This window comes from Phoca vitulina, unplaced genomic scaffold (genome assembly GCF_004348235.1).
Source record: "Phoca vitulina isolate PV1807 unplaced genomic scaffold, GSC_HSeal_1.0 scaffold15, whole genome shotgun sequence".
Classification (NCBI taxonomy): Eukaryota; Metazoa; Chordata; class Mammalia; order Carnivora; family Phocidae; genus Phoca; species Phoca vitulina.
The window spans coordinates 20,755,083-20,779,274 of NW_022589718.1; the positions used below are offsets into that span (position 1 = coordinate 20,755,083).

At 36.2% G+C, this 24,192-nt stretch overlaps 1 protein-coding gene across 4 annotated transcripts in view; it reads right to left on the reverse strand.

Annotated features, from left to right (window-relative positions):
* Nucleotides 1-24,192, reverse strand: part of FRG1 (FSHD region gene 1) — a 38,330-nt gene that overhangs the window by 8,655 nt on the left and 5,483 nt on the right. For 2 of the 4 annotated variants that reach the window (XM_032413577.1, XM_032413576.1), the window contains exons 3-8: nt 20,126-20,251; nt 18,930-18,987; nt 15,613-15,727; nt 13,618-13,722; nt 11,148-11,239; nt 10,521-10,631 (exon numbers count right to left, since the gene is read on the reverse strand). In XM_032413577.1, coding sequence (XP_032269468.1) covers nt 10,521-10,631; nt 11,148-11,239; nt 13,618-13,722; nt 15,613-15,727; nt 18,930-18,987; nt 20,126-20,251 — 607 coding nt within the window. Of the gene's footprint in view, nt 1-4,721; nt 6,468-9,013; nt 9,332-10,520; nt 10,632-11,147; nt 11,240-13,617; nt 13,723-15,612; nt 15,728-18,929; nt 18,988-20,125; nt 20,252-24,192 lie in introns of those variants that run through there. The other 2 variants (XM_032413579.1, XM_032413578.1) reach the window with 2 other exon arrangements.

The window sequence follows — 24,192 nt, forward strand, 5'->3', positions numbered from 1 at the left end:
ATGATTGAGGGGGCACGTGGGTGGCTTAGTCAGTTAAGCGCCTGGCTCTTGGTTTCAGTTCAGGTCATGATCTCATGGGTTATGAGGTTGGGTCCCTGCATCGGGCTCGGCACTCAGCAAGGAGTTGGCTTGAAGATTCTCTCCCTCTGCCCCTCCCCCACTCACATGTGCATATGCACACACTCTCTCTCAAATAAATAAATCTTTAATAAGATGAAATAAAATAAAATAAAAAATGTGATGGAAAAATTTTGGAGTGCTTGGCAAATTTACATTTTGATGACTAATATTTTTACATTGATTTCTGATATTATATGCCTATTTTTCTTTTCCTTTTTAAATTTCTTTTCCTTTTTTTTTTTAAAAGATTTTATCTATTTGTTAGAGAGAGAGAGAGCGTGAGTACAAGCAGGGGGAGAAGCAGGCTCCCTGCTGAGCAAGGAGCCCAATGCAGGGCTTGATTCCAGGACCCTGAGAGCATGACCTGAGCCAAAGGCAGATGCTTAACCAACTGAGCCACCCAGGCATCCCTTTCTTTTCCTTTTTAAATTTCTTTTGGATTATTTTTTCCCCTCTTTTTGTTGGAGAATATATGGTCTTTGTCTCTTCTTTCACTAGTTACCCTAAGTATTTTATTTTCTTTTAAAGATTTTATTTATTTGACAGAGAGAGAGAGAGCGAGAGCAGGAACACAAGAAGGGGGAGTGGGAGAGGGAGAAGCAGGCTTCCCGCAGAGCAGGGAGCCCCATGCAGGGCTCAATCCCAGGACCCTAGGATCATGACCTGAGCCAAAGGCAGACGCTTAACAACTGAGCCACCCAGGTGCCTAGTACCCTAAGTATTTTAATTTGCCTACTTAACAAAGTTAACATTTTTTTTCCTCTCCTCTTGAACAAATCTAAGATCTTATAATAGTTTGTCACTGTCAACAGCATGCTATTTTTGCCTAATACTTAGTTTTAACATCCCTTTTACAAATTATTTTTTTTAATACAGTTTTGCTTAGTTTACCCATTATTATCTTTGATATCTTTGCTTGACATTTCTTTTCACATCTCTGACCTTCCTTCTGGGCTAATTTTCCTTCTGCCTAGACTTTTTCTGTTGTAATTTCTTTTAATAATGATCTATTGGTGATAAATCCTCTCAATTTTTATCTCTAAAATATCTTTATTTTGCTTTAGTTTTTTTTTTTTTTTTTTGCCTTACTATTGGAAGAAACTTTCTAGGTTGACAATTATTTGTCTCAGCTCATGGAAGATACTCTTCTGCTGTCTTTTGGCTTCCTATCTGCTGGTGAGAAGCCAGCAGTCTGCTGAATTGACATTATGTTTGGGTGATTACTCTTTTATTTTCTAGCTGTTTTTAAGATGAAACGTTTTTCTATGTAGTTCTGCAGTTTCACCACGATGTGTTGAAGTGTCTATCTTTATTATGCTTGGGATTCACTGGGATTCCAAGATCTGAGGTCTCAAAAATTCTCAGTCATTACCTTTATTACCTCTTTTCCATTCTGTTACCTTCTTTTTATACTTCAATCGGACATATATTAGACATTTCCATCATCATGTTCTGTGTCTCTCTTGACCTTTATTTCATCATATAGTCCATCTCCTTGTCTCTGTAAACTGTACTTGGGGCCACTTATTCAGTTATATTCTAGTTTATTAATTCTCTCTGGCTTTGACGTTTAATGCACCTGCTGAATTTTTAATTGTTTTTTATTTTTTGAAGTTATTTTTTTTCTTTCATATCTGCTTGGTCTTTTTTTTTTTAAGATTTTATTTATTCATGAGAGACAGAGAGAGAGAGGCAGAGGCAGAGGGAGAAGCAGGCTCCCCTCAGAGGAGGGAGCCCGATGTGGGAGTCGATCCCAGGACCCTGGGATCACAACCTGAGCTGAAGGCAGACACTTAACCGACTGAGCCACTCAGGCACCCTGCTTGGTCTTTTTATTATGTTGTAGTTCCTGCCTATATTCTGGAGTTTTATTTAAGTATAGTTTATATTCTACATTTGGTATTTTTAAATTTTTCTACTTGTTTCTCATTGTTCTAATGGTATTGTGTTTCTCTGTGTATTTTTAATTTCGACTGTGAGCTTATTTTCTTTGAAAAATTTTTTTTGGTAGGATTTATTTTAAGGTCAGAAAAACAGAACCAACTGAGACCATTTCAAATTGAATTATCTCCTTGAATTTTTTTCTTTTAAAATAAGAGGTAGTGTGACTTTTGAGTCACAAACCCATCTGAAGCCAGCTTATGGTTACATCTCAAGGGAAGATTCTTTTTCCTTCCACTCTTAGTGCCAAAGAAAAGAAAACATTTCTTTGTACCCCTGTTTGTGCAATAAGATTTATTTCTCATTCACTGTTATCCTTAAAGGTATAGCCCTTTCTAGTCACTCATGGGTGAATACAGTCTCCTACATCCCATTTCTTGGGCTCCTGTCGAAGCCAGACCTCAAAGTCTCTGGGATTTGGCAAAAACTTTTAGGTGAGAGTGAGCTTGGTACTCATTGGCCTCGGACATTCCTGCTTTCCCTTTGTTTGGTATCTATAGATTCCTTTCTTTTATGTGGATGAGTGATATTTCAAAAGATATTTGCAAATATTTTATCCAGTGTATCAGTTGTTCTATTAAGGAGTACCATTCACAGTATCTAAGCTGTCACACTACTGAAAGTAGAAGCCCTGGTTTTGTAAAATCAAGGTCAAACTCCCCCACTTCCCTTGGGTTTAAAATGAGTGAGGTGAAAAATCCCAGGAAAAAGAGAGAAAAGAACAAAGAAAGAAGTCAGTGCATTTAGTACTTGTTAGTTTGTGACTCTGTGTAGTTAAATGGTTGGTATATCAGCACCATTCCCCTCAACTCCTGGGTAGAAGTTGCAACAATGGGGGTGGGAGGAGAAGAAAGAACAGTGAATGTGTTCTTAGACATGTAAGATGACTTTTCATCTTTCATTTCTTATTTACACCACATGGCAAATTGATCAGTTATTTTCTAATATTAAAGAGAAAACTTTGGATCCTGTTTACTGTTGGAACTGGGCAAGATGTGGAATTTTTTTTTTTTAAAGATTTTATTTATTTGACAGAGAGACACAGTGAGAGAGGGAATACAAGCAGGGGGAGTGGGAGAGGGAGAAGCAGGCATCCCGCCGAGTGGGGAGCCCAATGCGGGGTTTGATCCCAGGACCCCGGGACTATGACCTGAGCCGAAGGCAGACGCTTAACGACTCAGCCACCCAAGTGCCCCAAGATGTGGAATTTCTTAGAGCTAATGTATTTGTTATATAGGAAATTGAATTGGGAAATGATACTTTATGTTCTATGAATGCAGTAGCTAGTAAATAATATAATGTATTAAAAAGAATACTTTATTAGATTTAGAAATAAAACTACAAGAAAATTAAATCTATTAATAACAGAGAGGGCTTGGAACTGAGAGAGTATATTTCAAAACATTTTAAATGAAAAGTGCACTGGGTAAAGGGATGCTCTTGGAGGGTCATTCAGAGATCGACACCAGGATTTCCAATCTCGGAAGACACTGGAGCAAAAAGCACGTTTAACCCAGCTGGTCTGGGTGGAGTAATTTAAGATGGAGTAAAAGATCAGCCGAGCTGAGAGGACAAAATTTTTTAAGGCAGATGAAAGGAAGGTCACAATAGTGTGAATGCTGGAGTCAATGAAACCAAGATGGGAGACTCCATAAAGACAGGACTACGAGCCAGATTTCAGGTGGGTCAGGACACTGATGAAGAGCAGTGCAGAACTGCAGTGGTAATGGGTATGGATGGTATGTGCTTCAAAGCCTGAGCTGATGGGTGGGGTTAATGAGAAGTTTCTAAACTGGTACTTGGGGCCATGGTATATAATTCTCCCACTCTGCATGCACTGGAATGAGAACTGAATTCAGTGTGGAAAAAGATCAGAAGCATTCTGTTAAATGCTTAAATCTTTGTCCATTTTCCTATACTATGGAAAGGGCACACTGGTGTGGAATGAGGTTAAAGTAGTAAAAGGAACACAAAAAAACAAAGTTGGTAGTCACAGGTGGAGAGGTAAAAGCAGCAGTGATGGGATATGTAGGAGGCCTTCTAGAGAGGATTTTTGGACTAAAAATGAAGAACAAGGGAACATGCAGGAAGGTTCTATTTCTGTAGACAGATAGGGAAATTCTTTTTCTACACAACAATAGAAAATTGAAAAACAGTCCTGCTGCTGTGCAAGCTGATCTAAATTAGGATTTAGGGTTGAGGTGCTGTGTAGAACAGCCTAGGTTGGTCTGAAGTCCACTGGTCTTTCCTAAATAAGCACCACACTTGAGAAAGTCATTTTATATACACAGGTAATATCAAGCTGAATGAATGCTGGTGGGCTGCTAAACTACTATCTTAATTTTAAGTTCTCCTGAACCTGGGTATATCCCTGGGGTTTTTCTGCTACCAGTTAAAAAACAAAACAAACATGGGGCGCCTGGGTGGCTCAGTCGTTAAACATCTGCCTTCAGCTCAGGTCATGATCCCAGGGTCCTGGGATCGAGCCCTCCATCGGGCTCCCTGCTTGGTGGGAAGCCTGCTTCTCCCTCTCCCACTCCCCCTGCTTGTGTTTCCTCTCTTGCTGTCTCTCTTTCTCTGTCAAATAAATAAAATCTTAAAAAAAATAAAAATAAAAAACAAAACAAACAAAAAAACTCTTGGTGGAATATATTTGGCAGCAGAATAAAAAAATAGGTATTAATACTTAACACAAGCATAAAGAATAATAAAGAAAAAGAATAAATAAGACATCAGAAGCTTAAAAGCATTGCCTATTTTTCTCCCTGGGTGATTGACTAGCTGTACAACTTAATTTTGTCAGGTGGTAGTTAGGGAACTAATAGAAGTCATGACTTGATTCCTTACCTTGGCATCCACTTATATTTAGGTTTTCACCTTTTTAAAGGAATAATGAGGTGTGCCTTGTTTTCTTTGTTCTCCTCCTTACAGTTCCACTTAGTTTCTAAGGACCAGAATTAGGAAATTGCATGATGGAAAAATAAACACTAACAAGTAGTGCTACACCCCTTTTCTCTACTAGCAGCACTCAGAACAGGATTGCAAAACCTCGTTAGATTTGCAAAACTGGTAAGAAAAATAAACACCTGCAGATCTTAATTTATTAAGTCCTGGCTATGCTCTCTGAAAATTTATCCTTTATTAAATACAAGGGCAGCACTGAAACACAAAGCTAAATGGAAAGATGGCATATTGTTTCTCCATCATAGAAAATAAGCCTCAACAATATTTAAGAGAAGTAGTCCAGTGGCATAAAATTAAACAGAAATACACCAAATTGTGTCAGAGATTTTCCTGGGGTGAGGTAAACAGGAAATGTCATACAGCAAAACCTGCCTTAACAACCATCAAGTTCCCTTAATGAAATATGCACTTTAAAATAAATTAAGCCAATAGGTAGGTGAGGAAAGGGGAAATACAGTTGTGGAATTTTTTTTTTCCACATTTTGTTTCTAATCTTTTCATTAAATGAAATGGATTTCAACAGGAGTGAGCCTGAAAAAATTACAGTGGAAGTTACCTGTATTAAGGCCCTCAGGCTAATATTATGACAATGCCATTTAAAAAAGTATCATGAAGAGAAAGTCAGTTATAAAAGCTGTCCTATCTAAAAAAAAAAAAAAAAAAAAAAAAAAATCTGTCCTATCTTACTAATTTGGTTAATGAAATATAGAATGTTTTAATATGTTCTTCTGTGTCTTAAGGGTTTAGAATAACTGAAAAAATACAATTCCTGCTAGAATATGAGTTGAAGCCATGGACTGACTGGCATCTAGACTGGGACTGACCCAGGAATTGCATGGTATTTGGATAGGTACTGGGCCATCAGGTATGATGAGTTCATTTTCGGAATTCAGGCCTATCCTAAGAGGTGTGAATATATTAATTTATTGTAATGATTAACTTCTTTCTGGAGAATGTTAGAGTTTTGTGTCTGTATCTAGGAAAGCCCAGGCAGGTCCTTAACTGGGGGAGGAGAGGGCAAGAAACTAATGAGAGTTTGAGCAGATAATGGTAGATGGCGCAGCTTATGCTAGACCAGCCCTCTCACACACACAAAATTAAACTTTGGATAAAACATTAAAAATTATCTAAAGGTAATGGAGAATGACCAAAAACATGCAGAAACTTGAGGGGAGTTAACACTAGTAAGAGGGGAAATGTATTTTTAACATCTTTTCAACTTAGGGCAGACCCAGTGCCACTAAGAGTAATTAAAACTCATATACAAAGCTTAAGTCATTAGTCGAGGAATCAGAGTACAGAGTTCAGAGTGACCAAAGAGTCTGGAAAGTGAGAAGGAAATCCTGAAAAGGAGAGAGTCACAGAAGGTTGTAGCCACACTGCCCAAATCTCTCACTGATCTCCGAAATCCACATCCTTGGGGCTGACTTCAAGAAGCCCAGCTAAAACAAAAAGAACTGAATAGATATTTCAGCTGTTGCCCATCATAGGGGAGACAGAATTTGGAGCTTCAGATCAACCAAGTTAACTGCCTACTAAACATAACAAATAAAAATTCTTCAGAACAACAGCACAGAATGCACAGCTTCTACGATGTATTATTCACAATATCCAGGATATAATCTAATCAGACATATGAAGAAACATACTCAAAAGACCATCAGTGGAGACCGACCCTAAGATGACCCAGATGTTGGAATCAGTAGACAAGGATTTTTAAGCAGTTATTATAACTCTGCCCCAAAACAAAGAAAGAAATGGATAGGAAATTTCAGCAGAAATAGAAACTATTAACAACAATAGGATCAAATAGATTATAGAAGTGAAAAAGGATGTCTGAAATTTAAAAATCACCAGATGTGTGTAACAGCAATTTGGAGACGGTAAAAAAGTGAGTCAGTGAACTTGAAGATAAGAACAATTGAAATTATCTAATCTGAAATGTGAGCAGTCAAAAAAAATTGGATGTAGGGAGCTTTTTCTTTGGTTATTGTTTTTATTATATATAAAACCTTTTTTGACATGGCTACTGGACTGGTAAATCAGGGGAATGCTTGATCAGAATACATCTTGATTTTGACAGTGCTTTAAGCAAAGTTTTTCATGACATCCTTTTGTACAAGAAGAAAAATGTGGACCAGATGACAATAATTCGATGTATTTATTGTTGACTCCTGTCATTCTGCCAGACTGCCTTCAGTGCTGTAATGGGGGTTGGAGTAAAGTGTAATGATAGAAATGGGGAAGGAACACTTATCTGTTACCTGTGATTTTTTATTGCTGTCCTCCTTCAGTAGCGCATAAACTCCATGAGGGCAGGCAGTGCATATTTTTAATCTGTATCTTCACAATTGTCATTGTGTAGTCATTGATTCTTATTGGGACCTTTAAAAGGAAGTTAGAAGCTCCCACTCCAGGCAACAAGGCTTTGATTCTGCCTCCTAAATATTGCCCAGATCACACAAGCCTGTACAGCTGTAATTAGTTCTGCTCTCTGGAATGGGACAAGACCTGGGAAAGCATGAGGGTGAGCATGGTGACAGGGAATCCAGGAATGCACTGTGTTCAGAAATTGAGGCAGATAGAATGCTTGTTCCAGGGAAATCAGTCAGCTGGCAGATGGTCTCAGGTACCGAGCTAGTGTTGGAGGCAAGACTTCAATCTCTTGAGGGTAGTGTTTCTCAAAGTATAGATCAGATCACTTGTTTCAGAATTACCTGGAGTGCTAGTTAAAATGTCAATTCTAGGAAACAATGCTAGACTTGCTAAGCTGGCATCTTTAAGGGTGGGTCTTGAAAATCTACAGGTACCTTAGATGATTCTTATATATATGAATTTGAACTGTTTATTTTTAGGGGCTGGGAGCTGGCAAAAGCAAGGAACAGACAAGTCCTAGGGCAGGTGTCAGAAACTTGGCAGTTAGCATCTTGAGCCGGAAAATTCTTTGTTGTGGGGGCGCTGCTGTCCTGTGCCTTGTGGAATGTTTAGCAGCATTCCTAGTCTGTAACCCTGTAAATGCCAGTAGCACCCCCTCTCCCAGCTGTCAGAACCAGACATTGCACAATGTCCCCTAAGAGGTACATTAGTCCCTGGTTGAGAACCACTGCTTTGGGGGATCCGAGTAGTAAGCCTGTGCCTAGCCTAAGGATCAGAGGAAGAAGAACACAATATGGGGAGATATCCAGCTACTGGAACTGGAATGTCAAGCTAGGACTAGATTTACAGCAAGAGCTCCTTTATAAGGTTGCTGTTGGTAGCTTAGCTTCCTTGCTGTAGAGGGGCCGTGTAGCTCTGGAATACAAAGGCTGAGAACTAGACAGGTCTGGCACCTTAGGTCAGGTCTCAACCCTAGCTGTGCATCATCCATGGGGAATCGTAAAAATATAGATATGCGTCAGCCAGACTCAGTCCTTCTGAAGCAGAATTTCCAGTGATGAAGCCCAGGCATCTGATACACGACCTGGATTCTGGAACACTCACAGGGTTAGACAACATCTGGAATACTGTGTTTAGGAATTCAGAGAGACATAGGCTAGGAATAAAGGTGTCTCAGAATAGCAGACCTCAGCAATGTGTAGTATCTGAACCTCTTTAATAGTTCTGTTCTCATCCTATCCTGTCCTTCTCTACAGGTGAGGACAAAAACATTACATACAGATACATTGTGGCTAAACTGCTCTAAGTAGAGAATTTTCCCGATTTTACTCTTATTCTCTGTTCTGAGCCTACCTGCTCTTTTGTAATTTCTCCTGTTCCCATCCCACTGCCCAAACCTGATTTCTTTCTCTTTTCCTACCCACTTTGTCTGATATCTGTTTGGCTTGTGTGATTTGGCAATATTTAGGAGGCAGAATCAAAGCCTTGTTGACTGGAGTGGGAGCTTCTAACTTCCTTTTAAAGGTCCCAATAAGAATCAATGGTATAAGTTAATATAAAGTAAAACTGTAAAGCAATAAGAGATTCCATAAACTGCATAAGAAACACAAGGTTCACAGAGTAGCATCTCATACTTTATGACAGAAAATCTAGAAAAGAGAAAAAATTCTATGGCATGTTCACTGTGTACTTTGTTTCGATTCCATGTGAAACACTGCAGTTAACTAGAAAGTACGCCCGTGGGGAATCTCGGTTAAACTTGATTAATCTTATTTAAACTAGCTACTAGTTCAGCAACAATTCCATAACAGCCCAAGAGCTCTGTAAAAACACTTCCACTGATTATTTTATTCAGAAAAAAACAAATAGGAGAAGAAAGAAACACAATTCTGGTCATTTGCAGTATCTATCAGCTTTCAATTTGGCTCTCCTGTTTAAACAAAGACAAATGATAAAAATTATGTAAAACATTCCATATATATCAACTACTAAATATATACTCACACTCAGAAATTGTGTTCTCCATTTTCATTACTATATTGCCATACTACTTATATTAAAATATTTTAACTAAAATTTAACTTTTCAATGTTGTTTCATATTAAATGCATTCTATTCTTATGAAAGTCTTTCATAATCTTTAAGAAATGTTGCCTAAGAGCTTTTTTAATCCACAATAGCAATTTTAATTGCCTCTGAATTTAAGCATGCCCTAAACTTCTATTTAACAGGGTGGCAATGTTCTATTTTCATGAGTGATAAAAGTTAACAAGACGTAAGCCTTATTTCTTTTGCATCCATATCTTGATCTTTTTTTTTTTTACATCCTATTCTTAATTTCTTAAAACTAAATACATGCTTTGTTCAGCAGGAAAAATTCTTAAATCATTTACTAACATCTGGTAACAACTCGATCAACTAGTTAACAGGATATACATGATGAAGCATTATCTTTATCAAGTAGTGTGAAGAAATGTTTTAAGACTAATTTTGCAACACAGGACTTTGAAGGAGTGGCAGATTACCAAATTCTCTTTCAATCTGGCACTTACTTGATTTATGGTTATAAACTTACAGCTAATCCTCTCTACCTACTTTTTTATGTTATACATCTAGGACATTACTTACCTAAATAAGAACAGTTTTAGATAAATATTAATAATGTGCTATGACAAAATCCTGCACACTTCTAGATTCAACTTAATAAAAGTGTTTCAATTTTATTTCATTTTATACTTAGTAATTTTTAAACTGATCTGTTTTTATCTCATTTTAGGAACCTGCTATTCTACTAGAACCCACTGAATTTTGAAATTAAACTACTTCTTTCTAGCCCTGTTCTAATAATTATAGAAAGATGATGTTAAATTTATGAAGGGGTTTCAGTCAAACCTCAATGTCTTATAAAAAAATTTGTTAAGTTTTTGGAATCTATTTTTAGATATTGTTTCCTGGGTGATCTTTTCCCAGACTTATGTCCTTTTTAGGTAACATTACTATGTTCACAAATTACAAGACAAAAATTTAAGAACTGTAATAATTGAAAAAGAACACTGGTTATATATATGCCATTTCTACTGGATACGAAAATAGTTGGAAATAAGTAAAAATATACCTACCTGTCCAGAAGTGTTTCATGCAAAAATCCATCTTTCCGGGCCTTTTTGAGAATTTTACTGTCTTCTTTACTTATTTTAAGTTTGTGGTCTTGGAAGCTCTGAAATTTCTTTCTGTTAAGAAAATGTCTTTCTTGAAAATCATCTCAAACTTTGATTATACATGTTTACTCATGAACTTACAATATTTTAAAAGTTTTTCATTTATTTAAAAAAAACTAATTTTCTTTCGAAACATACAACTTTTCAACTGCGAAGATGACCTTAGTTCTCCTCCATGAAGAGGACTACAAAGGGCAGGACTACGAAGCCCCACTGCCACTAAGGCGTGTTGGCTGGAGTCCTGAATCCTGGCTATGGAACAACATTTGGTTGGCATTATGTACCGATAAGCTATAGTCATTCTATTAATGAATATGGAGAAAAGACTAATCCAAGTGACTTTAGCTTTGAAAGCTAGCAGGATAATTAGGAAAACTGAAGCTCTGAGAAAAGAAAAGCATTCAGCTTAGTTCTTTGTCCTAGAGTCCATTTTATGCTGCCTCTCGTCCTTTGGGTATTTTATTTTATGTGTCTTGAGAAGTACTTCATTGCCAAATATGTAAAGTCTAAAAGGGAAAGAATACGTACACGTAATTGATTTCACACTGTTTAACATTTCCTTTGTCTTCTTCTGGAATATCATCTTTTTTCTTAGTTTCTCTTTCAGCACAGGATCTAATCTGGACAATGGAGATGAAAACCCAACAGGTTATACATATATCTTCCCCTTCCCCACTTTACTTATTTGCTAAGAACCCTCTAGGTAATTTCTTATGCAAATGAAGAAAACAATCAACTTAGCAATCAGATTCAGAAAAAGGTTCTAGATATTTTTTTTTTAAAGATTTTATTTGAGAGAGAGAGAGAGCACGAGGGGAGGGGAGGGAGGGGCAGAGGGAGAGGGAGAAGCAGGCTCCCCACTGAGCAGGGAGCCAGACATGGGGCTCGATTCCAGTACCCTGGGATCATGACCCTGTGCAGAAGGCAGATGCTTAACTGACTGAGACAACGAGGCGCCCCTCTAGATATGTTTTTATTTATATATGTATAATTTATACAAATTGCTATTATGTTTCTCTAGAGCCTTTGCATCAGACAGAAAAGACAAAATTATTTGAAAAACATTTTATAGATCAGATCCTGCTGAGCAATTAGGCAATAATTTAATTAATTTTGGCCTCAAAGTAAATATTCAAATTATCCCTATAGATAGTGTTTATTTTGTAACACTGGAAGTTTAAGATAGTAGCTATTTTAATTTGCACAGCTATTCCCAAATCCATTAAAACTTTTAACATGACACAGCTCACTTATTTACTTAATTGGAATCCACTCCTTCTAAATCTTCCTTATATCCTCATAAATTGTGACAGATATTTACTATCACAATGCCATAAATTGATATAGTAATTAGGATCCACTGAGTGGGGCAAGAAGGGGACAGAATTCAGGCCCCAAGAACTGGCAATTTGCAACCCAGAGGACAGGATTTACATCTCCAGAGTGATCTTTGTGGCTCAGAGTCCAATTCCAAGGCTGCTTAGAAAGTGGTGACCTATAAGGCATGTGCCAGTGCTACTTGTGTGACAGGTTTGGTTAAGGGGGTCCTAGCAGACCTGGGAAGATTACTGGCCAGGGCCTGTGACAGTACTACTTTTGACAGGAGGGAATGTGTCCTGATAGGCTATAAAGGTGGACAGCTGATATAGACTAGCAGAGCCTATGAAGTAAAATGCAAGATGGAGAGAGTTCTAGATTCACTGCTCAGAGCTTCCAGGTACTTGACTAACCAAACAGACCCAGGGAAATGTAACAGACATTTCATATAAAAACAGTTGTAATTAAATACAGCAGTGTTTTTGTTTTGTATTTTTCCCATAAAAGTGCAAAGTACTGCACTTTATTTGCATTGTCTTCAAAAATCATACTTTTAGGTAAGTGAGAAATCCACCAGCATTTTTCTAATGACCTGCTTCCTGAGAGGCAGTATGGTAGTTTCCAGTCAGTTGGGCCTGGGTATACATCCTGTCTCTCTCATATCTAGCTGTGTGAGTTCATGACTGATTACAATAGGTGAGGATGTAAGGAGGCTCAGAGGCTCTCTCCTCGTCGGTAAAGTTAAGATAATAGGTACTTCACAGGAACTTTATGAAGATTCAAGAAGACAGTGCTTGTGTCATATTCAGCAGAGTGCCTGTAGCTACTGGCTTCTGTTTTGGTTTGTGGTTTTTTTTTTTTTTTTTTTAACGTACTTGAAAAATGTTATGACTAACATTTATCATACACCTTGTAATTCTGTTTTTGGGAATTTATCCTCGGATATACCAGCACACCTACAGAATGATGCATATTCAAAGTTATGTGTTACAGCACTGTTTCTAAGGGCAAAAGACGGGAAGTCACCTAAATTTGCATTTATGAGGAACTGATTAAATAAATTATGGCTTATCCCTAAAATGGAATATTATGTAGCTGTTAAAAAGAGAAAATTTTCTACATAGTGATAAGGGAAAATCTCCAAGATAAACATATTAAGGGAAAAAAAAAAATCAAGGTCTAAAGGAGGACATGCAGGAGGCTAACTTTATTGTAAAAAGTAGAAAATTATAAACATATATTTTTATTAAGCTCTGGTAGGCTACAGAAGGATGGGAGTCATGAATTTATATGCTTGTATTTTTAAAATTTTGAACCATGTGAACATATCTATTTAAAAAATTAAATTTTAAAAAGCAAGCAAGAAAAAAAAAGGAAACAGAGTCCTAAAAAGCATGTGGAACTACTCAGAAAAAGATACTAATACATGGAGGTAAGATATAATAATTTCGCTACCACATGGTACAAACAAGCCGTCAGTTATAGGATTTATAATTAAGCTTTTTATAATAAAGCTTATTCGGAGCATAATATAAAACACTATGCATTACATCTTTAAAGTGATAGTAAATGATTATTCAACATTTTTAAGAGATATAGTCACATCATATATGTGACATGTATTAGTCTATAGAAAAATGAAAAAGAAAAAAATTAAAAGAAAGAAAAATGTCATGATTACCTTTATCATTTCTTCTTCTCCTGCTGTTTTACTTTTTGCTTCTATATCACCTGCTTCATTGCATCTAATAAAGCAGCTATTTGAAGCCAATAAAGCCATTTTTCCCTATATCAAACAAAATAATATAAAAGTTACAAGACTACTGCAAAAGAATTCTTAAGTCTTGAGAATGAAATTAATTTTGCCCCTTAGCCCCAACTGTAAAAGTAATCAGTAAAAAGAATTTGGAGAAAACATAGAAGATAAAAAAAACATACAGAAAAGAAAACCAAAATCACCTATAATCTTACTACTCAAAAATAACCTCATAACTATTTTTAGTATATTATATTAGTAGGACTGAATTCTAACTAGATGAAATAGAATTGTTTCCTTTGGCCTTAAAGAAATATTGAGGCTGTAACTGATTTAGTTCTGTTTGAAAAATAATTAGCTTTTAAGACAATAAAAAATTATATAATGCATAGTAATTTATTCAAATAATAGTGTTTTAAGTAAAAATTTCTTCATAATTAGAAAATACAAAAATATACAAGAGCTAGCTTTTGGTGCTTTTGAATTTACTGCTCAGAACTTTAAGAATCAATGTCAGAGGGATGTTTTTATGTGGACAGAAATTATGGTGGGCAGAGGTACTACTGCTATTTTTGTTGCACTATTTCCTCCCGCAGTTTTACTGAGATATAATTGACAATCACCGCGTAAGTTTAAGGTGTACAGCATAACAGTTTGGCTTTACACTTATTGTGAAATGATTATCTTAATAAGTTTTAGTTAGCATCCATCATCTCATGCAGTTAACAATAAAAAGAAAGCATAAAAATAAAACAATTTTTTTCCTTATGATGAGAACTCGGTTTACTCTCTTAACAACTTTCCTATATATCATACAGCAGCGTAGCTATAGTAATCATGCTATACATTATACCCCTGGCACTTATTTATCTTGTAGTTGGAAGTTTGTACCTTTTGACCACCTTCTTCCTCTAATTCCTAATCCCAAAACCTACCACTCTGGTAACCAACCACAAGTCTGATGTCTTTTTCTGAGTTTTATTTGTTTGTTTGTTTGTAAGATTCCATATATAAATGAGGTCATACAGTTGTCTTTCTCTGACTTATTTCACTTAGCAAGGTCCATCCATGTTGTTACAAATGGCAAGGTTTACTCATCTTTTATGGCTGAATAATATTCCATTGTATATGTGTATACCACAACTTCTTTATCCATTTATCTATCAATGGACATTTAGGTTGTTTCCATATCTTGGCTCTTATAAGTAATACCACTATGAACATGGGGGTGCAGATATCTTTTCAAGTTAGTTTTTTGGTTTCCTTTGGATATATTCTCACAAGTGGGATTGTTGGATCTTATAATAATTGTTTTTAATTTTTTGAGGAACCTCCATACTGTTTTCCACAGTGGCTGCGTCAGTTTGCATTTCCACCAGCAGTGCATGAAGGGTCCCTTTTCTGCACATCCTCCCACCATTTATCTCTTTTTGAAGATGGCCATTCTAACAGGCAGGAAGTGATACCTTATTGTGCTTTTGATTTGCATTTCCCTAATGACTAGTGATGTTGAGCATCTTCTCATGTACCTGTTGGCCTTTCATATATCTTCTCTGGGAAAAAATGTCTAGTCAGGTCTTTTGCCCATTTTTCAATTGGGTTATTTGTTTCTTTGCTATTGAGTTGTATCAGCTCTTTATATATTTGGATATTAACCCTTTATCAGAAATATGGTTTGCAAATATTTTTTCTCATCCTATAGGTTGTCTTTTCACTTTGTTGATTATTTCTTTTGCTGTGTTGCACTGTTTTTCAAGACCTTTTTAGTTATGAGTTCGTATTGGTTTTCTTCAATTTAATGGGTTATATTACTGCACTCTATATTTTTGGGGTTTTTTTTTGGACTATATATTCTCATTGACTGTTAAAGACTGTATCTTACATTGACAAGAAGCTTTTATGAACAATAATAGCACTTACATCTTGAAAGACTGGTTCCCATTGTTCTCTTGGTCCAATTGCATCTGAACGCCCCACAACAAGTCCATCTGAATTAATACCAAGGTATTTTCCATAACCAGATTTCAGGGCAATTCTTTAGATTAACAAAAAGGAAATGTTAAAAACTGAGAGAAAGAAAATTGAATATGGAACATAAAAATAATGTTTGTGTGTGTATAGAAATCCAGGCTAGCCATAGTCCAAATTTTCAAAAGCCACATGTGGTTAGTGACTACCATATCGGACAGTGTAGTTCTATATATGTAATTTTATATTGTAGTTATAAGGCTCCTATTACCTTCTATCAAATTGCTTTCCAGAAAAAATCTGTATCAACTTAACATCCTCACCTCAAATCAGGAGAGTATCATTTCACCATAGATCTATTAACATTATGCCTTTTTTAGAAAAAATTAGAATATCAGATACAGGAAAAATAGTATCCTATTTAATTGATTTTTTACCATTGTAAGTGACAGTTGTACTTCCCTTCCTTTTTAGTTTTTAAGTTATCTTTTTGTCCATTTTTCTATTGGTATCTTACTGCTTTCCCTTAGTGTTATGAATCCCACACATACAAAGAATAAAAATTCACTGCCTGTTAACGTTGTTGCAAATACTTTCCTCATTTGCTTATATTTTTTGTTTTCAACTGTAAAGAAGTTTGCATTTATTGATTTTTCTTCTTCTGCTTTTATTCTTTAAAAGTCTCTCAGGGGCGCCTGGGTGGCTCAGTCGGTTAAGTGTCTGACTTCAGCTCAAGTTATGATCTTGTGATCCTGGGATGGAGCCCCACAAGCTCCACAGTCAGGCTCTGTGCTCCTCACTCAGCAAGGAGTCTGCTTCTCCCTCTCCCTTGCTCCCTCCCCAGTGCTCACTCCCTCTTTCCAAAGTAAATAAATAAATCTTGTAAAAATAAGTCTTTCACTATACTTATTGGCCACTCAAATAAAGCATAGGAATGATAATCTTAATGTGATTTTTTTTAAAGAAAAAAATATGATTTCTTAACTTTTAGCTTACCAATCCCTTGTGCCAAGGGACTGATTTTACATTAATTTACAGGTTAATGATAGTATAATATAAATCATTATCATGTTGATGCAGCCAATTATCAGCATACTGAAATTCAATTTCTGTGTGCACTACCCAAAGTATCATTCTGTACTTTTGCACTGTGAGAATAAAAAAGGTCAGCTTATAAAATGATTGTAAAAATAGTGAATAAAATATTCTTTTGGTCTTCATGGCTATGTAACATTCTCTATTGATTTTAATAATTTTAATAATATTCCTTTCTTCTGTCTTGTTTATCTCTTCCATCTTATTGTGTCTTCTTCAGTTTTTTTCACGAGTGTTCTGTAGTTCCTAGAGTGTAGATCCTTTACCTCTTTGGTTAGGTTTATTCCAAGGTATCTTATGGTTTTGGTGCTATTGTAAATGGAACTGTTTCTCTAATTTCTCTTTCTACAGTTGCATTGTTAGTGTATAAAAAGCAACTGATTTCTGTGCATTGATTTTGTATCCTGCCACATTACTGAATTGCTGGATGAGTTCTAGTAATTTGGGGGTGGAGTCTCTTGGGTTTTCCACGTAAAGTATTATGTCATCTGTGAAAAGAGAGAGTTTGACTTCTTTGCCAATTTGAATACCTTTTATTTCTTTTTGTTGTCTGATTGCTGTTGCTAGGACTTCTAGTACTATGTTGAACAATAGTGGCGAGAGTGGGCATCCTTGTCATGTTCCTGATCTTAAGGGAAAGGCTCTCAGCTTTTCCCCATTGAGGATGATATTCGCTGCTCATGGATCGGAAGAATAAACATTATTAAAATGTCTATGCTACCCAGAGCAATCCATACCTTCAATGCAATCCCGATCAAAATTCCAATGACATTTTTCGAAGTGCTGGAACAAACAATCCTAAAATTTGTATGGAATCAGAAAAGACCCGGAATCGCCAAGGAAATGTTGAAAAAGAAAAACAAAGTTGGGGGCATCACGTTGCCCGATTTCAAGCTATATTACAAAGCAGTGATCACCAAGACAGCATGGTACTGGCACAAAAACAGACATACAGACCAATGGAACAGAATAGAGAACCCAGGTATGGACCCTCAACTCTATGGTCAAATAATCTTCGCCAAAGCAGGAAAAAATATGCAATGGAAAAAAGTCTCTTCAATAAATGGTGCTAGGAAAATTGGACAGCCACATGCATAAGAATGAAACTCGACCATTCTCTAACACCATACACAAAGATAAAGTCAAAATGGATGAAAGACCTCAATGTGAGACAGGAATCCATCAAAATCCTAGAGGAGAACATAGGCAATAACCTCTTCGACATTGGCCACAGCAACTTCTTTCAAGATACATCTCCAAAAGCTAGTGAAACAAAAGCAAAAATGAACTTTTGGGACTTCATCAAGATATCTTGTTTATATCTTGACTTCTGACGAGTTAACGTATCACAGCAACATCAGACCAGGTTTTGTCTTATGTCTGTTTTCTTTACATGATCTTCCTTATTTGGTCTGTGACATTACTAATATTCATTTTTTTCTAGCCTAGTATTATTATTTTTTTTTTTATTTAAAGATTTTATTCATTTATTTGAGACAGAGACAATGAGAGAGAGAGAGCACATGAGAGGGGGGAGGGTCAGAGGGAGAAGCAGGCTCCTTGCTGAGCAGGGAGCCCGATGCGGGACTCGATCCAGGGACTCCAGGATCATGACCTGAGCCGAAGGCAGTTGCTTAACCAACTGAGCCACCCAGGCGCCCACTAGCCTAGTATTATATATTGCTAGGAATCATAGTGTATGTTTTTATTTGGAGCTTTAATTCTCTTTCAAAGACACAGTTGCTGCAAATGAAATTTAATAATACCTAAATACAGTATATATGGTATATTTTTAAAATGTCACAAAATATACTTTCAAAAAGATTGTTTTGCTTTTTACATCAAAATTGGTCTGTGGAATTAAGTTAGCTTAATTAATTACCTATATAAATTTTTCAGTGAATAAGTTTAAATTTTTTTTTTTTTAAAGATTTTATTTATTTATTTGACAGAGAGAGACGCAGTGAGAGAGGGAACACAAGCAGGGGGAGTGGGAGAGGGAGAAGCAGGCTTCCCGTGGAGCAGGGAGCCTGATGCGGGCCTCGATCCCAGGACCCTGGGACCATGACCTGAGCCAAAGGCAGACGCTTGACGACTGAGCCACTCAGGGGCTCCAGTGAATAAAATTAAATTAAAAAAATAAAAGGTGATTAATTATAGTTCAACTTACTTACCTGGAATCAGACAATTTGACAGCTGTAAACTGCTCTGGAGGACTAGGGCCCTCATCAACTATAGGAGAAAAAACATTTTGAAATAAATTTGACATTTGTTACAAATATACACGTAAAGATTTTCTTCAGCTTTAAAAAAAGTTTTCTTTTAGTGCAATTGCTGGGTAGCTCTATCTTCAACTTTTTGAGGAGCCTCCATACTGTTTTCCAGAGTGGCTGCACCAGCTTGCATTCCCACCAACAGTGTAGGAGGGTTCCCCTTTCTCCGCATCCTTGCCAACATCTGTCGTTTCCTGACTTGTTAATTTTAGCCATTCTGACTGGTGTGAGGTGGTATCTCATTGAGGGTTCTGGGGGGGGGGATGGGTTAGCCTGGTGATGGGTATTAAAGAGGGCACGTACTGCATGGAGCACTGGGTGTTATACGCAAACAATGAATCATGGAACACTACATCAAAAACTAACGATGTTTGGTGATTAATATAAAATAAAATCGAAGTTTTCTTGTAAAATTAAATGTAAGAATATTGTGATATTTTGATATAATCATAATTATTCAGATTAGAACATCAAGATCTACTTTATCTTCTTATAACTACAGTGTTAGTTTTACATACTTAATAGGTAATTCAGCATGATGCTTACTCACTTATAAGATACTTTTCGTGTTTTAAAATGCACTCAGTAGATAGACAAATAAGCATTTAATACTTAAAAAACTAAATGCTTTAACTTATTCAAGGGATGGACAGTCATACTAAAAGATACTGCTTTTTATCTTCTGATTGCTTCATATCTCATTAGTACTTATTCTGATGGGCTAGAAGGAATAACAAACCTCAAATTGTTAATAATGCTCCAGGTTAGTTTTGGCAATAGGTCTAAAGAATAAAGGAATCAAATCTCTGACTCAACTAGGATTCCCTTTCAATTTCAATTATTCATGTTGCTTTTGATTTCAATTGATACTCTTCTGGAACTATAAAGAATGTTTTCACATGCTTACACTGGAAAGAGGGATTTGCCAATAATTGGTAAATATTAAGGAAGGAAAAAAGAGGAAGAGCCAAATGCAATGGATTTATTCCTTTGGCATATACTTGAGATTAGTTAGAATTTGGCCTAAGTGAATGAATGTCATAAAATATATACTTTAAATGGGCTTTTCCCTTCCATTGCTTCTACTAGACACAGACCTTCTTTATGTGGAGCTCCCAGTGTAAAAAGTCCATTGTCAAGTGCATGTATGTAGGTTCCTTTATCCATTTCAATTGCTATGGTTCCTGATATTTCACCAAAGTTTGTTACTGTCCACCAGATTCCTGAAAAATAAAATATTTTAAATTTTTATTTTAGATTTGACACAAGGTTCTTATTTCTTGTTCTTATTGTTATAACTTATTTTTTAAAACTTTTTATTTTGCAGTTATAAGAAATAATACAGAAAGATCGCCTATATCCTTTACTCACCTCTCCCAGTGGTAACATCTTACATAATTATAGTACAATGTCAAAATCAGGAAACTACCCTTTATACAAACTATGAGCCTTATTTAGATTTCATCAGTTTTACATAAACTCATTTGTATGTTTGTATGTATGTGGATATATGTAGGTGACCACCACCCACAATCAAGATTACATTCTTTTCAAAATATCAAATAGCAGTGGATGTGAAGGCACAAAATGATGGAGAACAGTCTCTTTCATTCCCTCCCCAGCCATCCATGACTGCTTACCAGAGGCAATGACTATTATACAGTTTCTTACGAATCCCTTCAGAAAGACTTTCTAGCACAGTATTCTTTTTTTTTTCCTTTTCAAGTTTTTATTTAAATTCCAGTTAGTTAACATACAGTGTAATACTAGTTTCAGGTATAGAATTTAGTGATTCATCACTTACATACAACACTCTGCTCATCACAAGTGCCGTCCTCAATACCTTTCACCCTTTTAACCCATCTCCCTGCCCACCTCCCATCCAGCAACCCTGTTTGTTCTCTATAGTTAAGAGTCTGTTTTCTGGTGTGTCTCTCTCTTTTTCCCTATGTCCGTCTGTTTTGTTTCCTGAATTCCACATGAGTAAAATCATATGGTATTTGTTTTTCTCTAACTTATTTCACTTAGCATAATGCTCTCTAGCTCCATCACATTGCAAATGGCAAGATTTCATTCTTTTTTATGGTCTAGCACAGTATTCTTAACCATAATTTAAATTAGAAACAAAATGAGCAGAAACTATGTACTCTATTTACATAAACAGAAATGGGTTTCTTTTATTCATTTAATTCAAATATAATTAACATACAGTGTTATATTAGTTTCATATATACAATATAATGACTCAGAAATTCTATACATTTCTCAGTGCTCATCAAGGTAAGTGTACTCTTAATTCCCCTTCACCCAATTCACCTATCCGCCTACTCATGAGGCACATTCAATACAAGCTCTATCAAAATATCAATAATTTTTCACAGAACTAGAATAACCCTAAAATTTGTATGCAACCACAAAAGATCCCAAATAGCCAAAGCAATCTTGAAAAAGAATAAAGCTGGAGGTATCACAATCCCAGATTTTAAGATATACTACAAAGCTGTAGTAATAAAAACATTATGGTACTGGCATAAATACAGACATACAGATCAATGGAACAGAATAGAGTGTCTAGAAATAAACCCACACTTTTATGGTAAATTAATTTATGACAAAGAAGGCAAGAATATAAAATGAGGAAAAGACAATCTTCAACAAATGGTGCTGGGAAAAACGGACCACTTTCTTATACCATATACAAAAATAAACTCAAAATAGATCAAAGACCTAAATGTGAGAACTGAACCCATAAGATTTCTACAAGAAAACATAGGCAGTATCCCTCCTGATTCTTTGACATCAGCCGTAGAAACATTTTTCTTAGATATGTCTCCTCTGGCAAAGGAAACAAAAGCAAAATTAAACTATTTGAGACTATACCAAAATAAAAAGCTTTTGCGCAGTGAAGGAAACCATCAACAAAACAAAAAGACAACCTACTGAATGGAAAAAGCTGGCTGCAAATGATATATCCAATAAGGGGTTAATATCCAAACTATATAAAGAACTTCTACAACTCAACACCAAAAAAAACCCAAAAAATCCAATTAAAAAATGGATCGAGGAACTGAATAGAAATTTTTCCACATAAGACATACAGATGGCCAACAGACACAGAAAATGTTTAACATTATTAATCATCAGGGAAATGCAAATTAAAACCACAATGAGATATTACCTTACACCTGTTAGAATGGCTGAAATAAAAAAAAAAGACAAGAAATAACAAGTGTTGGAGAAGATGTGGAGAAAAAGGAATCCTTGTGCACTGTTGGTAGGAATGCAAATTGGTGCAGACACTGTGGAAAACAGTATGGCGTTTTCTCACAAAATTAAACACAGAATTACCACAAGATCCAGTAATTCCACTACTGGGTATTTACCCAAAGAAAATGAAAACACTAATTTGAATAGATAGATGCACTCCTATGTTTACTGCATCAATTTATTGCTGGGCTTTTTGTTCTGTTCTACTGATCTTTGTATTGTTTTTATGCTAATACCAAACTTTTGATTAGTCTATCTTTGTAATATCGTTTGAAATCAGGAAGTGTGGTACCTCCAGCCTAGTTCTTCTTTCTTTCTTTTTTTTTTTTTTTTTTTTAAAGATTTTATTTATTTATTTGACAGAGAAAGACACAGCGAGAGAGGGAACACAAGCAGGGGGAGTGGGGGAGGGAGAAGCAGGCTTCCCGCGGAGCAGGGAGCCCGATGCGGGGCTCGATCCCAGGAACCCGGGATCATGACCTGAGCTGAAGGCAGACGCTTAACGACTGAGCCACCCAGGCGCCCCCTAGTTCTTCTTTCTTAAGACTGCTAGCTATCTGGGCTTTTTTGTGGTTCCTTACAAATTTTAGGACTGTTTGTTATTTGTGAAAAATGCCACTGGAATTTTGATAGAAACTGCACTGAATCTGTAGATTGCTTCAAGGTAGTATGCGTATTTTAACAATTCTTCTGATCCATGAACATGGAATATCTTTCCATTTATATGTGTCTTCTTCAAATTCTTTTATCAGTGTCATACTTTTCAATGTACAGGTCTTTCACATCCTTGGTTAAATTTAATCCTAGGTATTTTATTCTCTTTGGTACAACTCAACTGTAAGTGGGGTCATTTTTCTTAATTTCTCTTTTTGATACTTCAATATTAACATATAGAAATAGAACAGATTTCTGTATGTTGATTTTATATCCTGAAACTTTACTGAATTCATTTATTCTAACAGTTTTTTTGGTGGAGTCTTTAGGGTTTTCTATATATAAGATCATGTCCTCTGCCAATAGTGACAGTTTCATTTCTTCCTCTCTGATTTGGATGCCTTTTCTTTCTTTCTTTCTGTATTTGCCTAAATGCTTTGGCTAGGGCTGCCAATACTATGTTGAATAAAAGCAGCAAGAGTAGGTATCCTTGTCTTATTCCTGATCTTAGAGGAAAAACTTTCAGATTTTCACTGTTGATTATGAAACTAAATTGTATGTTAACTAAAGGAGAAATGTATCAGTCATTAATAAGATATTAGATGACATTAAGGAATTCTTGTTAATTTTGTTAGGTCTGATAATGATATACTCTTATGTATTAAAAGAGCGAGCAGGGCACCTGGGTGGCTCAGTAAGTTAAGCGTCTGCCTTCAGCTCAGGTCATGATCCCAGGGTCCTGGGATCGAGCCCTGCAGTAGGCAGTAGGCTCCAAACTCACGGGGAGTCTGCTTGAGATTCTCTCCCTCTGCCCCTCCTCCTGCTCACGCACTCTCTCTCTAAAATAAAATAAATCTTAAAATTCTCCAGAAAAAATTGTGCATAGGATATTATCTCAGAGTAAGAAAGTATGTAAGTGAAACAAGATTGGCAAAATAACGATCATTACTAATGCTGGGGGTATAGGCACATGGGAAATTCATTATATTCTCCTCTCTACTTATGAATTAGTTTGAAAATTTCCATAAAACAGAGTTTTTAAAAATTGAGTCTATCACAATGCATAAGATTTCCTATTGATCTAAATAAGGAAGGCTTTTGGGGCACCTGGGTGGCTCAGTCATTAAGCGTCTGCCTTCGGCTCAGGTCATGATCCCAGGGTCCTGGGATCGAGCCCTGCATCGGGCTCCCTGCTCGGCGGGAAGCCTGCTTCTCCCTCTCCCACTCCCCCTGCTTGTGTTCC